This window comes from Saccostrea cucullata, unplaced genomic scaffold (assembly GCF_032062105.1).
Source record: "Saccostrea cucullata isolate Sc308-1 unplaced genomic scaffold, CSIRO_AGI_Scuc_v1 ctg2862, whole genome shotgun sequence".
NCBI classification, from domain to species: Eukaryota; Metazoa; Mollusca; class Bivalvia; order Ostreida; family Ostreidae; genus Saccostrea; species Saccostrea cuccullata.
The window spans coordinates 1,766-24,160 of NW_026919765.1; the positions used below are offsets into that span (position 1 = coordinate 1,766).

Here is a 22,395-nt window from a genome sequence, read left to right on the forward strand (position 1 = left end):
TTAATTTTGGTGAATAATCTTTAGGTACATATATGTCTTAGATTAATGGAATTGATACATTTTATATTACTTTTCCAATGTAAAATATATAAAGAAGGCTTTCCTAAGTGTAGCCATTTTGTTATGCACGCACGAGTCACTGTATTGTTACTAAATATGTCTCAGTAACATATCAAAAATATATAAAATAATGTAAGATATAAAGCAATCATTATGTGGCTTGAAAAAACATTTAATGCTGCATTTACTAATTACACAATCTTTACAGTAATGGTCTACATGAAATAAACGCAAGCATTAATAAAAGTGTAGCCATTTTGTCACAGGAATGAAAAACGTCATTTTACGCAATGCGTACATATATCGTCGGGAGCGTAAAATTATTATCGCCGTGGGTTTTTTTCATGGAGGTCCGTTGTACCAGCTCACAGGTACTTGTGGACATGAAGGAATTTAAAAAGAGTTTAGAATTTTCGTGATAAACCAGATTTTCAATAATGGTGAAACGTCTCCATTCCTCCTTTTTTTCATCCCCTCAAAATATACTGAATTGATACTTATTTAATTCAAAATGACACCAGTTCCATTGAAACATAGTACAGTGAAACCTGTCTTATCCGACATGCCATGGGAAATTAAATTTATGTCGGATTAAACAGTGTGTCGGATTACTCAGTGTTGGCTATTTCTATCACATTGTCAAGTATGGCATTAGATCCAACATTATCAGTAAAAGGTACTTGGTTTATTGTGGCCTCCATAATTACTTCATATGAAAGATTTTTACATGAAGATGTGATTTTATTTCAATAATTAAATGACGTGGTACATTTCTATTTACAGTTTCAGACAATAAACAATGCTACGTATAGTTACAGTAACTGAGGTTTAGTGAAAAAATTGTCAATTGTGTCTGTTTTTGCTAAGTCGCTGTTTCATTAAAGTCTCTTCTGTCAGAGTTGCAAGATACTGAACGTATCTTTTGTCGGTGACCTGTCTTTCGGTGAGTTGTCTGGCACCGGAAAGCTTTCGAAATATCGGGCGTCCTTAGCAATTGCAAGTAAAACTGCACATTATCGTCCTTGAATTATAGGTGGCGCATGACACGTTTAAGTCCCAATCGCATCATCTCGGGTCTTTCCGTCAGAGGTCGGAAAAACAACCTCGAATGTATTAACATCACCGGATGTTAAAAATTTATACATTTCCTGTTTATTCAAGTATAGGATAGACGGAGTTAGAAGTCCCTTTTATGGTATTTTTTAGGTAATGTCATTACATTGAATAAAGCTTAACTCAATATTCCACAGATAAAAGGTCTCCATGCATTTCTTTCAAAGATCGTGAAAAAGGAGGGTTGTCATGGCGGCTACCATATACATTCGAGGTCGTTTTTCCGCTAGTCGGAAAGGCCCGAGAAGTTGCGATTGGTTTAAGTCCATGACTTTTCGTTCCTCCAATTTTAGAGAGTGCCAACGTAACTTCGACCTTGTATACCTTGCTTTTTTCATTAAATTTAATAGATATACTGGCCGATTATGGGTCGTGGGATTTATGCACGCTTAGAAAAGAGCTACGTAATGAAATGCTCGCATTTCCGGCCGCAAAAGAGAGTTGGTTGAGAGGTAATACTTGCGGAAAACTTCTTAACCATAATTTTCTCTGTTGAACACAGAATCGTGATTTTAAAAGACGTTATCGGTATCTGATATTCTTTGTTATTTCAAAAAAATTTCTCCAAAAGCATATTTTATGTGTCGTTAGTGAGATTAATTACAATTTAAACTGTCTACATTTTTTTATGCCAGTCTGAGTCAGTAATTGACACGTTCTTGTCAATCTGTATAAGGCGAAGCCAAATGCTATTTACGTTTTTTTTAATTTGAGTTTTGTTCATTTATTGTGTACATAAACAAAACACCTACAAACTTCAGCAAGAATCACTGACTACATTCTCAGATGTCCAATTGACCAAACGGGACTTTAAAATCACAGCTGGGACCCGTAATTGGCCAGCGGCTAATTATGGTATACCTACCTGGGTTTAACGAGCCGTGTAATTATGTCGGATAACACAGGTGAAACTGCAATGCAATTAATAGGCTGTATTTACAAAGAGGTGTCGGAATTCGGAATGTACAGTGGTCGGATTGTAAATATATTTTCTATATAAGTTATATAAAGATTTTTTTGGGAATAAAGATTTGCGTCGGAAGTGCCAGTGTGCCGGATTGCACAGTTGTCGGATTGGACAGTGGGCACTGTAATTATAAAAAAAATATTTCTCATTTCTTCTCTATACACCCAAAGTGCATGCGGACGCTATATATAGATGTGAAATACTTGTGATGATCTAACTGAAAAAAACATATATTGAAGGAGGTTAAAAGGGATTGCTACTTATATATTTTCTCCTTATAAGACAGACAGGTGAGAAAAATAAAGAAAGAGAGATATTCACTGAGTGCCTTTGGCAAGATTTAAAATATAATTCAAAATATTTCAAAAAAGAAAGTTCACACACTGAAAATTACGATTATGTGTCATTTTATTTTTTTTATATACTTTTGAAAAATAAAATTCATAAAGATCTAAAAGACGCTTGTTTAAGGTTCAAAACGTTATAACAACGTTATGACTTTTTAACGTTATTTTAACAATGACTCTAATTCTTGGCCAAATTATTCGATTATAACCTGGTTTGGGTCAGTTTACGCTTTATAATCCTCGAAGCGGATTATAAAAAAGCGTTAACCGACCCAAACCAGGTTATTATGGAATAATGTTGCCAACAATTAGAGTCATTCCTTATAATTTAATTTTTAATTAATTAAACAACTGTGAATGTAAAATTGTGGTGCTTTTTATGAGTTCAAATAATACATCCCTATTAACGGAAGTGAATTAAAACAAGGGGACATAATAACTGATACACAGCCCTAGCAGCCATGATGTTTGTTTACACGAGGTAAGAGCGAGCTTCTGTTTGAAGTTAAAAGTACATTTATTAAATGTAGAATTTTCCATAAACATATGAATCAGCTGGTTGTCAAGGGGGTGTGTCTCCATACCAAACCAGTTTATTACGTTTTATTCTTGTGTTCCGTTTTGGAAATCAACCAATGAGAGACCAGAATATAACTAAAATTAAATTATTTTGAGGTAACGTCAATGTGTACCAACACCGTGCGCAACGTCTATACGTTTACTCTAAATATACAATAAACATGGCATCAAATATTTTTATATTAATCTTTACTGTTTGTGTATGCCTTCATAAATTTGAAAAAAAAATATAGAAAAGGCCTAATGTAGATTTACTTTCTAAATACGAAAAACAGTTATTTTTTACAAAACGCCGAAATTCAAAAATATCGAATCAACGAATGGGTGTTGCAAAAACGCGGAACGGAAAATGGAACGGAAAGCGGAACGGAACGGAAAACGGAATACAGTAAAACTCGGTTAGTACGAACACGGATATTGCAAATTAAAGGATGTAGCTTATATGGATATAACGAATTACGGAGATAGCGAAGTAATTTCTTTGGTCCCAGTGACTTCGTTATAACCGAGTTTTACTGTATACTATTTTATATTAAATCAGGTAAAATATACCATTTTAATCGTAAACGATCTTTTTCATTCATATTAAATCCCCTATTATTTAAAAACAGGTTGTTAAGTCATGTTCAGTCACTTAATCACGAAAATTGCTGACATAGCAGTCACGTAGAATCGAATTTGAAATTTGCGAGGGGGGGGGGTGGGGCAAACTTACTTGAAACATAGGCCAAATGCACTTTAGGTTTATGCTTAAAAAGCGTTTGAAAAGCGAAAAAGATAAAATAGATTTTTGTTCGAAGAAGGGGCGGGATACGTTTTAAGTCTAACATCTATCAGTACTTTTTAAAGGTACTTGGACACAGATTTGAAGTTATTATTTTCTCTATAATATCACGATTTATATATTTTAATAGCATTTTACAAAAATATTAATTAAAAATCTTATTTCGTTTAAAAGATATTCAAATTTCAAATTTTTCGGCGGGTTTGATTGAGACATCCTTGCACTCTCACAAATTTAATTTTATTCTTAATCCTGAGGAAAAATGGCAATCTCGTTTTGTATAAATGAAAAATATTAATACTGTAATCCAGAAAATTCAGAGTAGACATGTTCGAAAGCAAAACAGACACACAATATATTGTCCGTCCGTGCAGTTGTGGTAAGCAGACTGTGACGATATAACGCACCCGGTGAATTCTAAATATAAACAATAACAGAACTCGAGCCCTGTTTACAAAAACTGTGTACATAACACGAGTGTGCTCGGTTTGCTAAACTCTGTACGCATCTCTTAGTTCGGAATGACGATACTTGTGAAGATGTTTTGCTTTCTAACATTTCTACTCTGAATAAAATTACTTTTCTTGATAAAAGTTTTAATATTTCTCATTAATACACATCAAAATTACCACTTTTCCTGAGGATTAAGAATAAAGTTAAAATTTGTGAAAGTGCAAGGATGTGTCAATCAAAGCCGCCAAAAAAATTCAAGTTTTAATAACTTTTAAATGAAATAAGATTTTTAATTAATTTTTGTGTGAAATGCTATTAAAATATATAATTCGTGATATTATACAGAAAAGATGAGAAAATATTAACTTCAAATCTGTGTGTAAGTACCTTTAAAGCAATCTTACGACATGAATTTCGTTTACAAAAACATTTGGTTTTGAATTTTTCAATTTCAAGTAAAAAGGTTTGAAGCCATTGTCAACAGGGGAAAGTCGGAGCTTTTTGGGGTAGTTTTTCAGACCTTTCCAAAGAACGGAAAAATGAATTCAAATGTTTCACCATTCATATCCACCCTGCCCTCAACCTTACACATGCACACATGCATGTTCCACATAGAAACAATAACTCATTGAATGTAAAGATGCTATATTTTTACACAGAAAAGTTCAAAGAATAAATGAACGTTACGTGTTGGAGGTTTTTTTCTGAGCTTGTCAGAATATTTTGCTCTAATCGTAATCTTAGGAAATTTAAAAAAAACATTTTCTTTGAAATTCTCTTTAAACATGGTTTTCTATTCAAATGTTTATGAAAACCTCCACAATTCGTTTAAAAGAAGTAGTAATTAAAAGTACAAAAAGGTATTGATCTGTCCATCATGGGTTATGGTCAATCACCATTACTGTCATGTCCTCCCATTTGTGACCCTCAAGGTTGAAATGTTCCCCAACGGGTTCATTGAGTTTTTTGGTCCTAATGGTCGCGCGGTGGTTATTAACTCTCCTGCGGAGATCTCCTGTTTCACCAATATACTGTTTGGAGCAAACCTTGCAACTGATGAGATAAATGCAGTTGTCAGTCTGACAGGACAAATTCCCTTGTATTTTGTAGCTGCGGCCTGTAACAGGGCTGCTAAAACTGTTTGTGTCAGTGCTGTGCTTACAAAGAAGACATCTTCTGTCAGAGCAAGTTTTAAAGCCCCCGTTAGGTAATGGGTTGTCCAGTCTGGTTCTTACTACCATATCTTTTAGGTTCCTTGGGCGTCTGTATGCAGCCAGTGGGGGTTCCTTAAAGACCTCTGCCATTCGTTTGTTTGAATGGAGAATTGGTAGGTTTTTTTTAAGGATACCGCTAAGGTTCTTAAGGACGGGATGGTATGTGGTTACCAGAGGGACCCTGCCGCTATTGTCTTTCTCCTTGTAGCGTAATAGGTTTTGCCTGTCATGTCCCGCCATCTCAGCAATAGCTGTTTGTACGGTGCGGGCATTGCAGCCTCTTTTGCATAAGTGGGACTTAAGAAGACCACTTTGCTCCTGATATAAGGCAGGGGAACAGATGCGTCGAATTCTGGTGGCTAGACCCTTAGGCACTCCCTTAAAAGTGTGTGGGGGATGACAGCTAGTGGGCATAAGATATAGGTGGGAGTCTGTGGGTTTGGTGTGGAGACTGAATTCGATTTCACCGTCAATCAGGGTAGATGTAGTATCTAGGAATACGTTTTTCGAATTAGATACGTCTACTGTAAATTTGATTGACTGATGAAAGGTGTTGGCAAACGTAATGAATGCCTCGAGGCTCTCGCGACATTCCACCCACTTCATCTCTATATCGTCTATGAAACGCAACCAGCTATGGGGCCTAAATGGTGCCTGAAGTAACAAGTTGCGTTCCAGTCTGCCCATGAAGACATTGGCATAAGACGGTGCCATTTTCGTTTAAAGATAATTCAACATTCAAACTTCTAAAGAAAGAACACCAAAAATCTATAAAAACTGAACACCGGGTCACCAATTTACAGACCTACTTAGAGTGTGACATTATACCAAAAGGCTTTCAGATAAATGTTACACCTAACATAGGGCCAATCTCCAAACGTTTCCAGGAACGCTGGGACGTTATTACAAGAAGATGTTCTAAACAATTGATGTTACTTTGTCTTTCTTGGGATATCCACAAGTTAGGACAATTGAAGGGTGAGATCAAGTCTTTAGAATCATCCCTCAACGATATTATGTCCCAGGCCGATCTTGACGAAGCCCATAATATTATAGACACCTATAATATGGCCCTAACCAACAAAGTCAACAAGAGTCAAAAAAAGAAATTTCTCCGCGACAGTGTTCCACAGTCTTGGAACAACTTGTCAGAGGTCAGAGTTAACAAAACACGTAAACCCCACTCGAGACGCTTCAAACGCATTAAGACAATCGCGAGGGACGGACCCATACAAACTCCTGACGTCTGCCCAGTGCTCAATACATCTATTGCTCCTCTCTCCGAATCGGAGACCTCACTCCTCTCTAAGGGGCTAAATTTCTGCCCCACGCCACATGAGGTCGAAGAAAAACAAGTCAGAGAGGACACCCGAGCATTCTTCCGGAGACTTCGTTTGAAGGAGCACTTCTCCAGAAAAGACTCCGAAGCAAATTCATACGACTCTTCCAAGCCAGATTTACACGACCTACAGGAACACAAACTCTATAAGCCCAAGAGTGCTTAGGAACCTACGCCGGGCAAGTGCAGCGCGCTTGAGTCGTATATTGACGCCGTTGAGTTAGAAATAGAGAAGCTCCTTTCAACGCCAGACAAAACTCCCGACAATTTGAGTAAGGAAGAGAGATCTGCCTTACAATCATCAAAAAATCGGTATGACATTGTAATTAAGAAAGCAGACAAAGGCTCTACAGTTGTAGTAATGGATAAAGAGACTTATATGGCGGAGGCCCAAAAACAACTCTCAGACGAACGTTTCTATAAGAAACTGGACTCTGACCCTACTAAAGAATTCTCCACCGCCATTACCAAAACTCTTGACGATATGTTTGAGAAAAATGAGATTGGTATCAACGTCTATGAGACTTTAAATCCTATTCACTGTAGACCAGGACAATTCTATCTGCTTCCTAAAATACACAAAGAAGGCATGCCAGGTCGCCCCATAGTCAGCGCAATTGGACACCCCACGGAGAAAATTTCTGAATACATTGATTTACATCTCCGTCCACACGTAGAGAGTTTGCCATCCTATCTTAAGGACACCACTCTACTGGCCTCCCAGATCATACCCTCTTCGTGACTATGGACGTCACATCTTTGTACACCAATATTCCGCACGATGAGGGTATCGAAGCCTGTAGAGAAGTCTGGGATAGTAGATCCATACCAGTTCCTTCTACCGAGTCCCTTGCTTAGCTCCTTGGACATGTTCTCAAGTTCAACAACTTCATGTTTAATGGAGAACATTACCTGCAAGTTAATGGCACTGCTATGGGTACGAAAATTGCACCGTCTTATGCCAATGTCTTCATGGGCAGACTGGAACGCAACTTGTTACTTCAAGCACCATTTAGGCCCCATAGCTGGTTGCGTTTCATTGACGATATAGAGATGAAGTGGGTGGAATGTCGCGAGAGCCTCGAGGCATTCATTACGTTTGCCAACACCTTTCATCAGTCAATCAAATTTACAGTAGACGTATCTAATTCGAAAAACGTATTCCTAGATACTACATCTACCCTGATTGACGGTGAAATCGAATTCAGTCTCCACACCAAACCCACAGACTCCCACCTATATCTTATGCCCACTAGCTGTCATCCCCCAGTCACTTTTAAGGGAGTGCCTAAGGGTCTAGCCACCAGAATTCGACGCATCTGTTCCTCCCCTGCCTTATATCAGGAGCAAAGTGGTCTTCTTAAGTCCCACTTATGCAAAAGAGGCTGCAATGCCCGCACCGTACAAACAGCTATTGATGAGATGGCGGGACATGACAGGCAAAACCTATTACGCTACAAGGAGAAAGACAATAGCGGCAGGGTCCCTCTGGTAACCACATACCATCCCGTCCTTAAGAACCTTAGCGGTATCCTTAAAAAAAAACCTTCCAATTCTCCATTCAAACAAACGAATGGCAGAGGTCTTTAAGGAACCCCCACTGGCTGCATACAGACGCCCAAGGAACCTAAAGGACATGGTAGTAAGAACCAGACTGGACAACCCATTACCTAACGGGGGCTTTAAAACTTGCTCTGACAGAAGATGTCTTCTTTGTAAGCACAGCACTGACACAAACAGTTTTAGCAGCCCTGTTACAGGCCGCAGCTACAAAATACTAGGGAATTTGTCCTGTCAGACTGACAACTGCATTTATCTCATCAGTTGCAAGGTTTGCTCCAAACAGTATATTGGTGAAACAGGAGATCTCCACAGGAGAGTTAATAACCACCGCTCGACCATAAGGACCAAAAAACTCAATGAACCCGTTGGGGAACATTTCAACCTTGAGGGCCACAAATGGGAGGACATGACAGTAATGGTGATTGAACATAACCCATGATGGACAGATGCTCAGAGAAAAAGCAAAGAAAAGTTCTGGATGCACAGATTGAAGTCATTCCGCCCTAATGGCATTAACAAACTGAATGACTTCAACAGAATGAACGTAAACTAGACCCAATTCCTGATGATACTAAACAAGATTATTCTCTCAATTAAGTGTTAACTCTACAGTTTATTTGCATCACCAACTCTCGGACAACCCACAAAACTATTTATTTTTTACGCTTTTGTTAAAAAATTTTTCCCGGTAATAAATCCTTAAATATTTCTAAATTTATAATGGATCATAATTCATATGTTTAAATACCCCTGCCATATTATTTTTCTTTGATTATTCTTTATTAAGTAAAGTTATGCCATTTTGAGAGAATGAAACAGTGTACGATTTACTAATTGTTGTATTCATTAGCATAATTAATTCGTTCAATTATCACAAAACTATTTATTGTTTACGCTTTTGTTTAAAAAAAATTTTCCCGGTAATTAATCCTTAAATATTTCCAAATTTATAATGGATCATAATTCATATTTTTTTTAAATATCCCTGCTATATTATTTTTTTGGATTATTCTTTATTAAGTATAGTTACGCCATTTCGAGGTAATGAAATAATGTACGATTTACTGATTATCGTAATTAATTAGCATAATTAATTCGTTGAATTATGTAAATCGCACTTTACCCGAGTATACCCGATAGACCGGACGCATTTCACAGCGGTCCAGATTTCTTTCTCTATTACTGTTCTTAATATTTCCAATTCAACGTGTAATTATGTAAATATCTAGTGTTTAGTAGTTTAGTAGTAGTGCTAGTTCTTTTAATTTCTCTTTTCCCTTTGTTTTTATGACTTTTTGATTTTTTTCTTTGTCCTGAGGAAGGAACAGGACGTCCCGAAAATTTGACAATTTTTATTGTTCGTGTCGTTGGTCATTTTAGTGCTTTATATATATATATATATATATATATATATATATATATATATATATATATATATATATATATATATATATATGTTCAAAAAATTATTTTTCCTTGGTATAGGGCTACATATATATATATATATATATATATATATATATATATATATATATATATATATATATATATATATATATATATATATATATATATATATATATATAGGTGAATCTTTTTTTATCGTTAATTTAACCAAGGAGATCCTCCAGTAATCATATTTCTTGGATATTTTTTTTATAACCTTTGATTAAAAATACTTTGAAGTTTCAATGAGAAACCTGCATTTCAAACGGAAGTGTGCCTATTTTGTACATCTGAGAGGTATATGCAATATTTGTCTAAAAAACAGTCTAAAAGAAACAGTGAAGTTTTGATTTTGCAAATATAAATTTGATCTATGAAAAATTTTGATGTAATCAATTTTTGGAATTTTAATAAATTTTGGTACTTATACAGTTTTCATTGTATTTTCCTGGAATTCCACGGTATTTTTAAATTTTACAAATAAACTGGAATTCCAGATTTCCTCCACAAATTTCTATTCTGGCATTGTTCTGCTATTTTCCAAGCTAGTTTTCAAATTCAATACCATTCTGGAAAAAAATTCCGTCCAAATACTCTCAAGAATTCCTGTAATTCTGTTGAACAAAATTTACGGGGAATTCCATGGAATTTTTTATAAAATTCAACGGATCATGCGGAAAATCTACATTAGGGACGTTCTTAAATACGACTGATTGTTTATCTAAAATGAAACGAATTTGGTAACTTTCTTGCGATTACGCTGTTCGATTCAGCACCATAGTGTAAATTTGTTTACCTGTGCATAGAATGAATTACAGTCTAAAAGAAACAGTGAAGTTTTGATTTTGCAAATATAAATTTGATCTGTGAAAAATTTTGATGTAATCAATTTTTTGAATTTTAATGAATTTTTGTACTTATACAGTTTTCATTGTATTTTCCTGGAATTCCACGGTATTTTTAAATTTTACAAATAAACTGGAATTCCAGATTTCCTCCACAAATTTCTATTCTGGCATTGTTCTGCTATTTTCCAAGCTAGTTTTCAAATTCAATACCATTCTGGAAAAAAATTCCGTCCAAATACTCTCAAGAATTCCTGTAATTCTGTTGAACAAAATTTACGGGGAATTCCATGGAATTTTTTATAAAATTCAACGGATCATGCGGAAAATCTACTGTAGGGACGTTCTTAAATACGACTGATTGTTTATCTAAAATGAAACGAATTTGGTAACTTTCTTGCGATTACGCTGTTCGATTCAGCACCATAGTGTAAATTTGTTTACCTGTGCATAGAATGAAAAACAGTCTAAAAGAAACAGTGAAATTTTGATTTTGCAAATATAAATTTGATCTGTGAAAAATTTTGATGTAATCAATTTTTTGAATTTTAATAAATTTTGGTACTTATACAGTTTTCATTGTTTTTTCCTGGAATTCCACGGTATTTCTAAATTTTACAAATAAACTGGAATTCCAGATTTCCTCCACAAATTTCTATTCTGGCATTGTTCTGCTATTTTCCAAGCTAGTTTTCAAATTCAATACCATTCTGGAAAAAAAATCCGTCCAAATACTCTCAAGAATTCCTGTAATTCTGTTGAACAAAATTTACGGGGATTTCCATGGAATTTTTTATAGAATTCAACGGATCATGCGGAAAATCTACATTAGGGACGTTCTTAAATACGACTGATTGTTTATCTAAAATGAAACGAATTTGGTAACTTTCTTGCGATTACGCTGTTCGATTCAGCACCAGAGTGTAAATTTGTTTACCTGTGCATAGAATGAAAACGATTTGAGTATTTGTTGCATTAAAAATAACCTTTTATTAATTCAAAAATGTAACACATATCGAATATTTTTTATTAATATACAATAACAAAATCAATTCTCTATTTACTTTTATGGCGTAGGCAGGTCCCTGAAACAGCCCTGTTTTTCTATAAAAACCGACATTCATAAGCTTTTTTATGAAATGTGCACGTGTGTAGACTACAAAACTCGAAGCAAGCAACGATGTGGTCTAAAACGTATTTCAATCTAAGTCAAATATATATATTTCAGCTGCACAGGATTGATACGTGATTCTTATCTAATAATTTTTATGACGTTTGTGATTTATTGTAGAATAATGTTCGCAGCATTTCTTTGATCTTGGCAATAAGCGTAGTAGAATTATTGTTAATGTTTAATATTTAGATTTTAAGTAACAAATTAAGATATATTTATATAATTATACGCACATAAACATAATTTGTTGAAATATCATCCCTTTTTTTAGATTTGTTTCAATTAAAGGAAATTGTTCAAGATATTCTCATCAAAATTCATACACCACAACAAATTTTCTTGGTAATTATATTCGGCTTGGCAATCATATCTTATGGACGTATTTCTAGTTTTTCAAATTATGATCTCCGTTATCTTTTTTTTTATTAAACATGTTTAAATGCTCTCACTGATTCTCAAAACATCCTTTAGTTAAATGTGATGCCTCAAACCGTGATTATTTTAAAGATGATTTTACTTTGTATTTTCATGTTCGTGGCAAATATGGACGACAATAATCACCCCAACAATGTACGGGGTCATGGTTTCTACAAACTTTTATGTACACTTCTTTAAAATGTGTCCATATAAACAATGCTCTTGCTGTTTTTTTTTAAAGAAATTTTGATTATCTGGTTTTTTTTTATCTTCATCATTCATTGAGACTTAACCCTACCCTATTAGGTCATGCTTCGAAATACTGGAATACTAGTATATCTGTAGGGCATGATGCCCGCCAAATGTGTATTACCAATTAAAGTGAATTATAGAATTATTTTGAAATTTTCTTTGGTAAGCCCAATATGAAGAAGTGTTCATTTAAAGTCACAAACATTAGTGCAGGTATTACTGTCTCATCTTAGCATCTGATTATAAAATGGTACTGCACTGAGACATTCATCAAATATAGATATACTTGCAATGGTGTTGTTTAATAAACCAAAGATATTGAATATTTAATTTAGTTTTTTTTTACATTCGTCACGGGCATCTATTGCAGGAGGTACAAGATTATCCATCTGTGAGATTTACAGTTTCAAAATGCAAAACATTTGCTGGAATGAATATAGAAGATCGTTTTGAAGGAGGTATTTGTTTAAAAGTAACATAATTATAGTAGATGAATTCCTATATTGCTATAGCATTTACATAATGCATAAGTGCAATTCATCTAGATTACTGTATTCAAACAAAAACACCAAATATTTAGAAGCTTTTAAAGCATTAGATACCAAGAAGGATAATTTTTTCTATACGCCAAGCTAAATACCTTTTTCTGACAAGAAGTGATTTTTTTTATTTCAATTACATTTTAGATAGATATGTATTTGCTAAAAATATAATGAATAATTTTTGCAGCGATATTAAGAAACATTTTCTGACTTTACATAAATTCTGTTTAAATTAAGCACGAATTCCTCTTGAGCGAAAAATTTAAGGATATGTTACACACTGTATCTGTGTATTCCATTCCTTTATCGATGATATATATCCTGGTTAGCCTAAAATAATAGATAACACAGCAATTTAAAAAGGCGGTAATGATAATCTAACAACCAAGCTCTATGATGAATGGGATGACTAACTTTTCTATCGTCAACTTCCATTACTTATGCAGCAATACACCTTCGTTACCTGCATATGGTGTTTACATCTCGCAGTTGATTCAATACACAGGAGCAGATTCTACTTATGAACAATTTCTAAAACGAGGTAAATTATTAGCAATCAAGTTGAAGAAATAAAATTTATGTAGTCTCCTTTTAAGTCACCATTTCGTAAGCTCTATGGTCGAAGCAATGACATTGTCAGCAAATACAATTGCTGACTGATATTTTTCAAACTAATTGTTATTCCACAATTTATACACTGAATTGACGACGAATTTTTAGTTATTACTCGAACATGACAAGGAGCACATGGCGGGTGTGACCGTTCAGCAGGAGATGCTCACTCCTCCATGGCACTTGATTTCACCTCTGATGTTTAAGAAGTCCGTACTTGCTCTGGTCTTGTTTTATGGACTTTCGATTTTGAAAACTGTTTATTATTTCCATATGTTTCATGATAACACGAAAATATTTCGATATTTTCCAATGGTTTAATTTATTATTTTTCGACAATTTTTTTTTTTTGGGGGGGGGGGGGGGGGATTTGTAAATTATGCATCAGACTTACTTTCGATACCATACCAAGGAATGTTGTTTTATTTGAAATATGGACGCCTTTATAGAAATGAAGACTTTGTCAAGTATAATAACGAACACAAACCGACGCTAAAAAATCAAAACTTCACATAATTCAAACAATCATACATAAATATTCATAGCACTGGTATCAATTTACTTTTTTTACATCTTCAAAATTAGTTATAATTATTCGGAATTTGCCAAACGACGGCTGTATATGGATAAAGGTCCATTTACGTCAAAGTAAAAAAAAAAAACCAGTATGAATGGATATTTTGCAAAATGTTATACGTATATAAAACAAATAGTTTCTTAAAATTCGTAGTTAAAGTTAAAATTGGACAAAGAGTGGTTAGAGGAAAAGACTGGAAGTATGATGACGCAGATGGAGGGGAAGGAAATATTGGAACTGTGATGTTTGTTAACCATGAGAAAGAAATGGTTATAGTTCAATGGGATTCTCAAGAAAAACGGTCAAACTACCGGATAGGAAAAGATAAAAAATTTGATTTGAGACTGTTTGACAACGCTCAGACAGGTAAGTTAGGTTTTCAATATTTTTTTTACATTATATAATATTTGTTGGTGACTGCAAATAAACCTAACAAAAAACGACGAATTTTTTCAAATATAAGTAATGAACATAATTCTCTCAGGTGCAAAACACCGAAATTATACATGTGACGAATGTTATACATCACCAATATATGGAATGAAATGGAAATGTCGACAGTGCGAAAACTTTGATCTTTGTTCCGACTGCTACATGAGTAATGAGGATGATTTGTCTCATGTATTTGAACGGAAACTGGAAGAAGATTCCATAAGGTAAATTTTCTTTCAATTCACATTGTATGTAGAAAAAATATCTATAAATGTTCACTCTAAGGATATGTTTTTAATACTAGTATACGAAAATATATGGAATTAACTAAATAGAGTTAAATTGAATGTTAACATATTATGAAGACACAAAAATAGCAATCCTTTAAACGCTAGACCTTTTTTGACGTCAACGCATATATAAGATATGGATCGGAGGTACATGTATAAAACAACTCGTCAGAGTTATGGAATTATGATTCTTTATTAGTCATTTTTAGAAAACTAGATCATTGGTCTACCAAATCTTTTCTTTTTCACTTAGCACTGAATTGTATGTAAAAAAATAACTTAATTTCTTGTCATTAATTTCCCTTATGTACTATTCTTACACTTGTATTCATTGTCTATTAACTTATTGTCCCGTGAGGATCCGGGTTAGAATAGGTCCTCAGTACCCCCTTCCTTGTCGTAAAAGGTGACTAGATGGGACGGTCTTTCGGATGAGACCGTATAAACTGAGGCCCCGTGTCACATCAGGTGTGGCACGATAAAGATCCCTGATGCCTAGCATAGACCTAAATTTGCGGCCCTTCACCGGCAATGGTGACGTCTTCATATCGGTGAAATATTCTGGAGAGGGGCTTTAAACAGTATACAATCAATCAATAAATCTATAACCTTATTCAATGAAATTACACAAAATCATGCTCTAAGTATTAACACTTTTTTAAACTTGGCAGAATACTGACACACAAGTTGATACTTAGAAACTTTGAACAAATGCTTTCAAATCTAACATTTCATAGAGTCATTCATGTACCTTGTCTGACCTTTCCTACACTTTTTAGAGTCTAATATAGCTAGGAAATATTCTGTTCCTGACCGGTAAATAAAAAAAAAACTGTGGTTGGGACTAGTCGATAAGAATCTTCTTGACAACTGATCCCACTTCTGAAATTCTCGGGGTGTGCTGTATGCTATGTGCAAAGATTTATCTTTGTTCTTGTTCTCTTCATCGTCATCTGTTACAATACCACATATTGTTTATTTATCAACAATATTAAGAGATATTTAAGGAGAAAAAGAATAGTATTAAAGCTTTTAAGACCAATAAATTATTCTTTTAAATAAGCATACGTTAGATACATAATGAAAATTTGTGCTTTTGAAACACTTTTGTCCCAGTTAGGCAGTATGCGGAGAGGGTTGCCGTCTTTCAGTTGCAAGTCATACTCAGAAAAAGTTTTGTCTCTAGTATATATGTAAAAAAAATTGTAAGTTATTTGAATTCATCAAAGTTAAACTATTTCTCCAAAAAGTACCAATCGCGATTGTTTTCATCTAAGAGGGAACAGGACCTTTACCTTAAAAAATTCCTGTCAATGAATTTTTTTCGTATTTTTCATATTGCTAATTTGATATGTATTTAACATTTTAAAACGGTCCTGTCATGGGATTTCTTGACTTATTTAAAAGATATCGCCCTGTTAAAAGTTTGTATGGAGTTTACCCGGTAGATACTTCATGTTTACAGGCCCATTACGGGGTCCATAATTCGAAATTTTACGCCCATATGATAAATATGATGGATAACACTATATACTCAAATATTTCAGAATATTCATAGTGTTTAAATTATCTGAAAGCAATGGTTTTAATTTTTTATAGTATTTGGGTTGGATAATTTCTGCAATTTTCAAGGCATATTCAACGACAAAAACCTCATTTGGAAAAAAAATAATGTGAATAAACATTTCTAAATTTACGATTGAATGTCAGTCCTTCATCGTATTTATTTACTGCAGAAATATAACAGGGTAAGGCCTACCTCAATATCGCACATGACATCGTTAAATTAGACGTAAGCATAATAAAAACGCCTCACGTTTGCATTTTCTGAGTGGAGGAAATCATTGTGATGTCACACAAAAACATAAATATTCAAAATTATCTAAGTAGAGAAAATCTCTGCTACTAAACACGAAAAAATATTATTATCTAATAAAATCTGCTTCAGAAATTTATCACGATAACTTGACTGTGACCTGTTTAAAATGAAATAAAGCTGATCATGACGGGTGTGTGTGCTTGATCTCGCTGCCCTGAGAATTCAAACACTACGTCACGTCTATGACGTCACTGACGTCAGACTGCAGAGTAAAGAGAAACAAATGTGTGGATTGAGCAACTTTTTAATATCTAAATATGACAAGATCTTTAAAACATTTTTCAATAATAATTTCTATAATAATATGAAAAAAAAACAATTTAAGAATTTAGAATATAATTGCACAATAACTGTTGATTTTAATCACAATTAAAATGTAAATAATCAGCGATTATGACGTTTTATGTCTTTTTAGTCAGATGACATGTTCCTTGTCTCCCCTTAAAGAATCATGAGATTGATTCAAAGTTGGTATAAAGATTTAGACGTTTTAAAAATATTATAACCAGTCACGATGTGTTTAATTTCGTGGAAAATTGATAAAGCACAACCCAAGAAAAATGAAAACCAATCATTTGCCAATATGCAGTATGAGAGGTCTATGACTAACCGTTCAAAGGTTACGATCATGTTTTATGTGAAGCATGAAGTCCTAACTCTAGTTGGCTCAATCTTCTGTAGGTCATACTAGTATTAATTCTAAGATGTTAAATTTATCGATTTTTCAAAAATATCGATCGTGATAGTTTTAATTGCACGCTGCAAGAAGTAAATCTTCTAATTGGCATAGGCATTTAATAATTTTAAAAAATAATGATAGCATTCGTGATTGATTAAATTTGGCGGAGAAATGATGAATAGTTAACAAAATCAATTTTAAAGATCGTTATTATTTGGCAATCTACTGTATTTAAGCTTTGGTTAATGCAAGGTTAAAGTTAAGAAAACAGGAAAAAAGGTCAAGATTTCAAATGCATAAGGTAAATGTTGAAAAGGTATCCCAATTTTGCTTTATGCAGACGTATAAGACAACTATCTCATATATAAGTAAGGACGTCGCTTATTATAGTTCATCTAGACACCTTTCGGTATTCAGGATAATGAAATTGTGTTACTGTGTTTAACACTTTGCTCAGGGATAGAAGCCTCAACAAATACAAAAGGAATGTTCAATTATGAACTATGAATTATGAATAATTATTACCAACTTTGAATCAATATAATGATTCTTTAAGGTGAGACAGGGAACATGTCATCTGACTAAAAAGACATATAACGTCATAATCGCTGATTATATACATTTTTATTGTGGATAAAATAAACAGTTATTGTGTAATTATATTCTAAATTCTTAAATTGTTTTTTTTCATATTATTATAGAAATTATTATTGAAAAATGTTTTAAAGATCTTGTCATATTTAGATGTTAAAAAGTTGCTCAATCCACACATTTGTTTTTCTTTACTCTGCATTTGCAATTATGAACATAATTTTTTTTCTGAATTACAAAAATGTATAATTGAAATTTCTGACGTTTTTAATGTTTTTTGCCTGGAAAAAATCAAAACCTGTGTTTCTGTTTGCTACTGGAGAAGACTTATTCACGTCGAACAGACTGGCTATAGCATATTATCAAACTGTCGTTATTCGTTTTCATTTCGTTCATTTTGAAATTTCTTCATAAAATGCTTTCTTTGGTTGTTACTTCAGGAGCTCATGTCGTAATTGCTGCAGAAAAAAATAACTCTCGTTAGTGTGTTATGTGAGTTTTGTCTCCAACAGCTTCAACGTTATTTCCCGTACTAACGAACAAAGAGAGCATTTTAATGTTTATATTTGTATCTGTATCAAAAATCACTCAAAGTGAATTAAATTTGATTAAATATTGTATTTAAGAGAAATATGTAATTGTATTCATAAGTGAACATGGTGAAGGAACAGTAATTGTTCAAGAAATATACGCATGTGTGCAGCACAGTTTAGGTTACAGTAAGGAGACGGGGCTGTTTTGAATACTTTAAATATTCGACAGAGTCAAAATGAATTTGAACTACCTTATATATATTTTGGATTCCGAAACTACATAAGAATCCTTACAAACAGATACATTGCAGGTTCCAATAAGTGTTCAGCCAAGCCTCTTTCGGTACTTCTCACTAAAATATTGACAGTAGTGAAAGAAAAACTTCAAGAGTACTGTACAACTATATATTCAAGAAGTGGTGTGAATCAGATGTGGATACTTAAAAATTCTAAAGAACTTTTGGACAATTTGAAATCACAAGACTTTACAAAAATCTACAGCTTAAAAACTTTATACACAGGAATTCCCCATGACAAATTAAAATCCAGGCTTTTTGATATCATTGACAGCTGCTTCTTCTACAAAAATGGAACTTACTAACCTCGTCATTGGTCACTTGAAAAATTATTTTGTTTAAACAGCTTCTGATTGCACACATAATTACTCTGAAGTTGAGATCAAGAAGACGCTTAAGTTTCTGTTTGACAATATCTCTGTGGTTTTTGGAGACCAGGTATTCCAACAATCTATTGGAATTCCCATGGGAATAAATTGCGCTCCGTTATAAGCAGACTTATTTTTATATATATGAAGCAGAATTTATGCAACATCATATGCGTGAAAAGAAGAAAACGCTTGCTGTGGCCTTCAACTATACATTTAGATATATCGACGACGTATTGTCAATTAATAATGATGATTTCCATTCCTACGTCAAATATGATATATCCTGGGGTGAGCTTGAGATAAAAGATACCACAGAGTCCAACACGTCTGATTCATACTTGGATATTTTCCTTGAAAAGGAAACTAATGGTAATCACCTCCATACGGAGTATATATATCTCAGTTGATTCGATACGCAAGAGCATGCTCTACGTATGAACAATTTCTTAAACGAGGTAAATTATTGACAAGCAAGTTGATGAAACAAGAATATCAACAGTCTCGTTTAAAGTCATCATTTCGTAAATTCTATGATCGATACATTTACCTTGTCAGCCAATACAATTTATAATTGAATGAAATGCTGACTGACATTTTTCATACCAATTGTCAGTCCATGATTTATACACTGAATTAACGACGGATGTTTTCCGTTATTTCCTGATTATGAAAACGAGCACACGGCGGGTGTGACCGGTCGGCAGGGGATGCTCACTCCTCCATGGCACCTGATCCCACCTCTGATGTTTCGGAGGTCTGTGTTTGCTCTGCTCTTATTTTGTATATTGTTTAATGGACGTTGAGATTGAATGCTGTTCGTTATTTCCATATCCTTCCTGTACGGGAAATGTTTACTATGACATCACATATAATATAATGTCTTCTAAATACCACAAAATGAAATTATTTGCCACTTCAAACAGCTGGATAGCTGTATACTACATACAAACTAACCATAACATGCAGTTTTGTCGTTTGTTAAATTCCACACAACAGTATTTAAACGATTCATCGATCATAATGCACTTGTCAATGTGACCTCATCTTGCAAAAATGACGCCGTTTGTACATAGTGAGAGGCTGATTAAGTCATATTTTGTACAATGAAAAATGTCTTTTGTTCTCAAAGAAAATATTTTTGCTGTAAAATATAAAGCTTTTAACTTGTATACGATGTCTATTTTAATATTTTATTTATAAACTCTACGTACATTCTCAAGACAAGAGATACTGTCGTGTGTTTGTATGCAGATTCATTGAAAAAGTAATGGAAGGGCCCTAAGAAATCGATTTATTGCAAGGGCCTACCCTCAATATATCTTGTTAAAATTTTACACATAAAATCAATCATTCAGATATTTGAAAAGCGCTGTGAACCTCCTGAAATCTTGCAAATAAATTAATTATAGCTTATTTTAATGTAGTTGACCAGCAAAATATTCAACCTACCGTCCAACAAATTAAATTTTACCAATTAAAAAAGGGAATCTATATAGATTTGCAACACTTTTCACAAAATAAATATATTGTTAAAAAGGATTATACAATATACTTAGATTTTTAACTTGGTAATGCCCTTGCAATATTAAAATTTAAAGATGACCTCTGAACTGCAAGTATAATTGCCAAAGTTATGTGACGTCGACATTACATAACAAGTCTAAATAAAAAAAATCTAAATGTCCCAATATGTAGATTTAAACCTCATTACATTTATTTGATATCAGTGAACTCCTAAAAAGAATCGACCATCCTATTAAAGTACGTATTTTTTATTTTTAAAAAATCGCCGATATTTCCATTTGTAACCTTAACTGTGCTGCGTAGCTTGCTTAGTGTTCATGTACTGCTTAATGGCAAGGGTATTCACAAGAAATAAAGGGAAAAATACTTTGGATGCAAATAATTATATATATCTATAGCTTTTTAATCCTGTTAGAATAATTTACAGAATGTTATGATGACTAAAATTTAAAAAGTAGTCTTTTTATTACTTCTAAGGTGTTTATACTTTCAATTTCAAATCTATTCAATTTAAAGTGTTGAGCTTGGTCCGCGAAAATATTTGCAACCTGTTGAAGCTCGTGGAATTTTGCCCTGTGCAGACGTAAAGCTACGAGATTACACAACGAAAGAAGAGACAGGTACCTACATTACCTACTTACATTACCTAATTTTCATCTATGAATATACAGTTGATGTTTTCTTACGATAAATTATGTGATTCTAATAGAAGTTAAATTATCCTGTAAGCCGAAGTAGATCGCTTAGAATGGCATTAGATATGTATCAGAGTCTTTGTAATATGCAAATTAAAATCATTGATTGTATGATGTCTTACATCCCATTCGATATTTTTTTTTTCATTCATGTAAAGACGTCACCATAAGTCCGATGTCACCGTTGAAAGAGTTTCAAATTCATACCATTAAATAGCATTCAGGGCCATTGAGCATCGAGGGATCTTTATCGTGCCAAATCCTACCGTAACATAGAGATTCGGTTTTCATTGTCTTGTCCAAAGAACCAACAACTTACAATGTGGCGAGTACTTATGTACTTGCCCAAGGAACAGTTGCTATCTATATTTTATTGACTTATTGGTCAAAGACTCGATATCATGCATCCTTTTAAAAAGATTCTGAGATTGGTCCTATATTGAGGCTAAAGGTAAGATACAAAATCTCGTAAATACATTGGGAACCCATCTTCTGGTGAGATTTTCTATATACATTATTCAATATAATCAATGAAATGAAGATACCATAAGGGATATGTTATTTACAAGACCTTTAAAGCCATGTCCGGTCAAAATGATTTAATTGTCCTAAATATTCAAGGTAATGTACCTAATTTCCCTTCAGTGGTAGTGAAAGAGGAGGTCCTCGAGTACTTCTTTGATAAACTTAATGAAAAGTTCAGATAAGTGTTTTCGACAATCTTCAATCAAAAATCTAAATTTTGGGGGAGTTTCAACAATTATTAATCTGTAACGAACAGAGAAAATTTTCCTGAAATTACAACAAAACTCATTGCATAT

The 22,395-nt window shown here is 33.6% G+C and overlaps 1 protein-coding gene across 1 annotated transcript; it reads left to right on the top strand.

Moving 5' to 3' along the window:
- Positions 1-12,928: 12,928 nt before the first annotated feature.
- LOC134237721 (E3 ubiquitin-protein ligase MIB2-like) lies at positions 12,929-22,281 on the top strand. Its single transcript, XM_062719871.1, has 5 exons — positions 12,929-13,011; positions 14,438-14,650; positions 14,769-14,940; positions 21,396-21,499; positions 22,220-22,281. Exons 1-5 carry the CDS (start codon positions 12,984-12,986, stop codon positions 22,279-22,281), a joined length of 579 nt encoding a protein of 192 aa, XP_062575855.1. The 5' UTR covers positions 12,929-12,983.
- Positions 22,282-22,395: the final 114 nt, after the last annotated feature.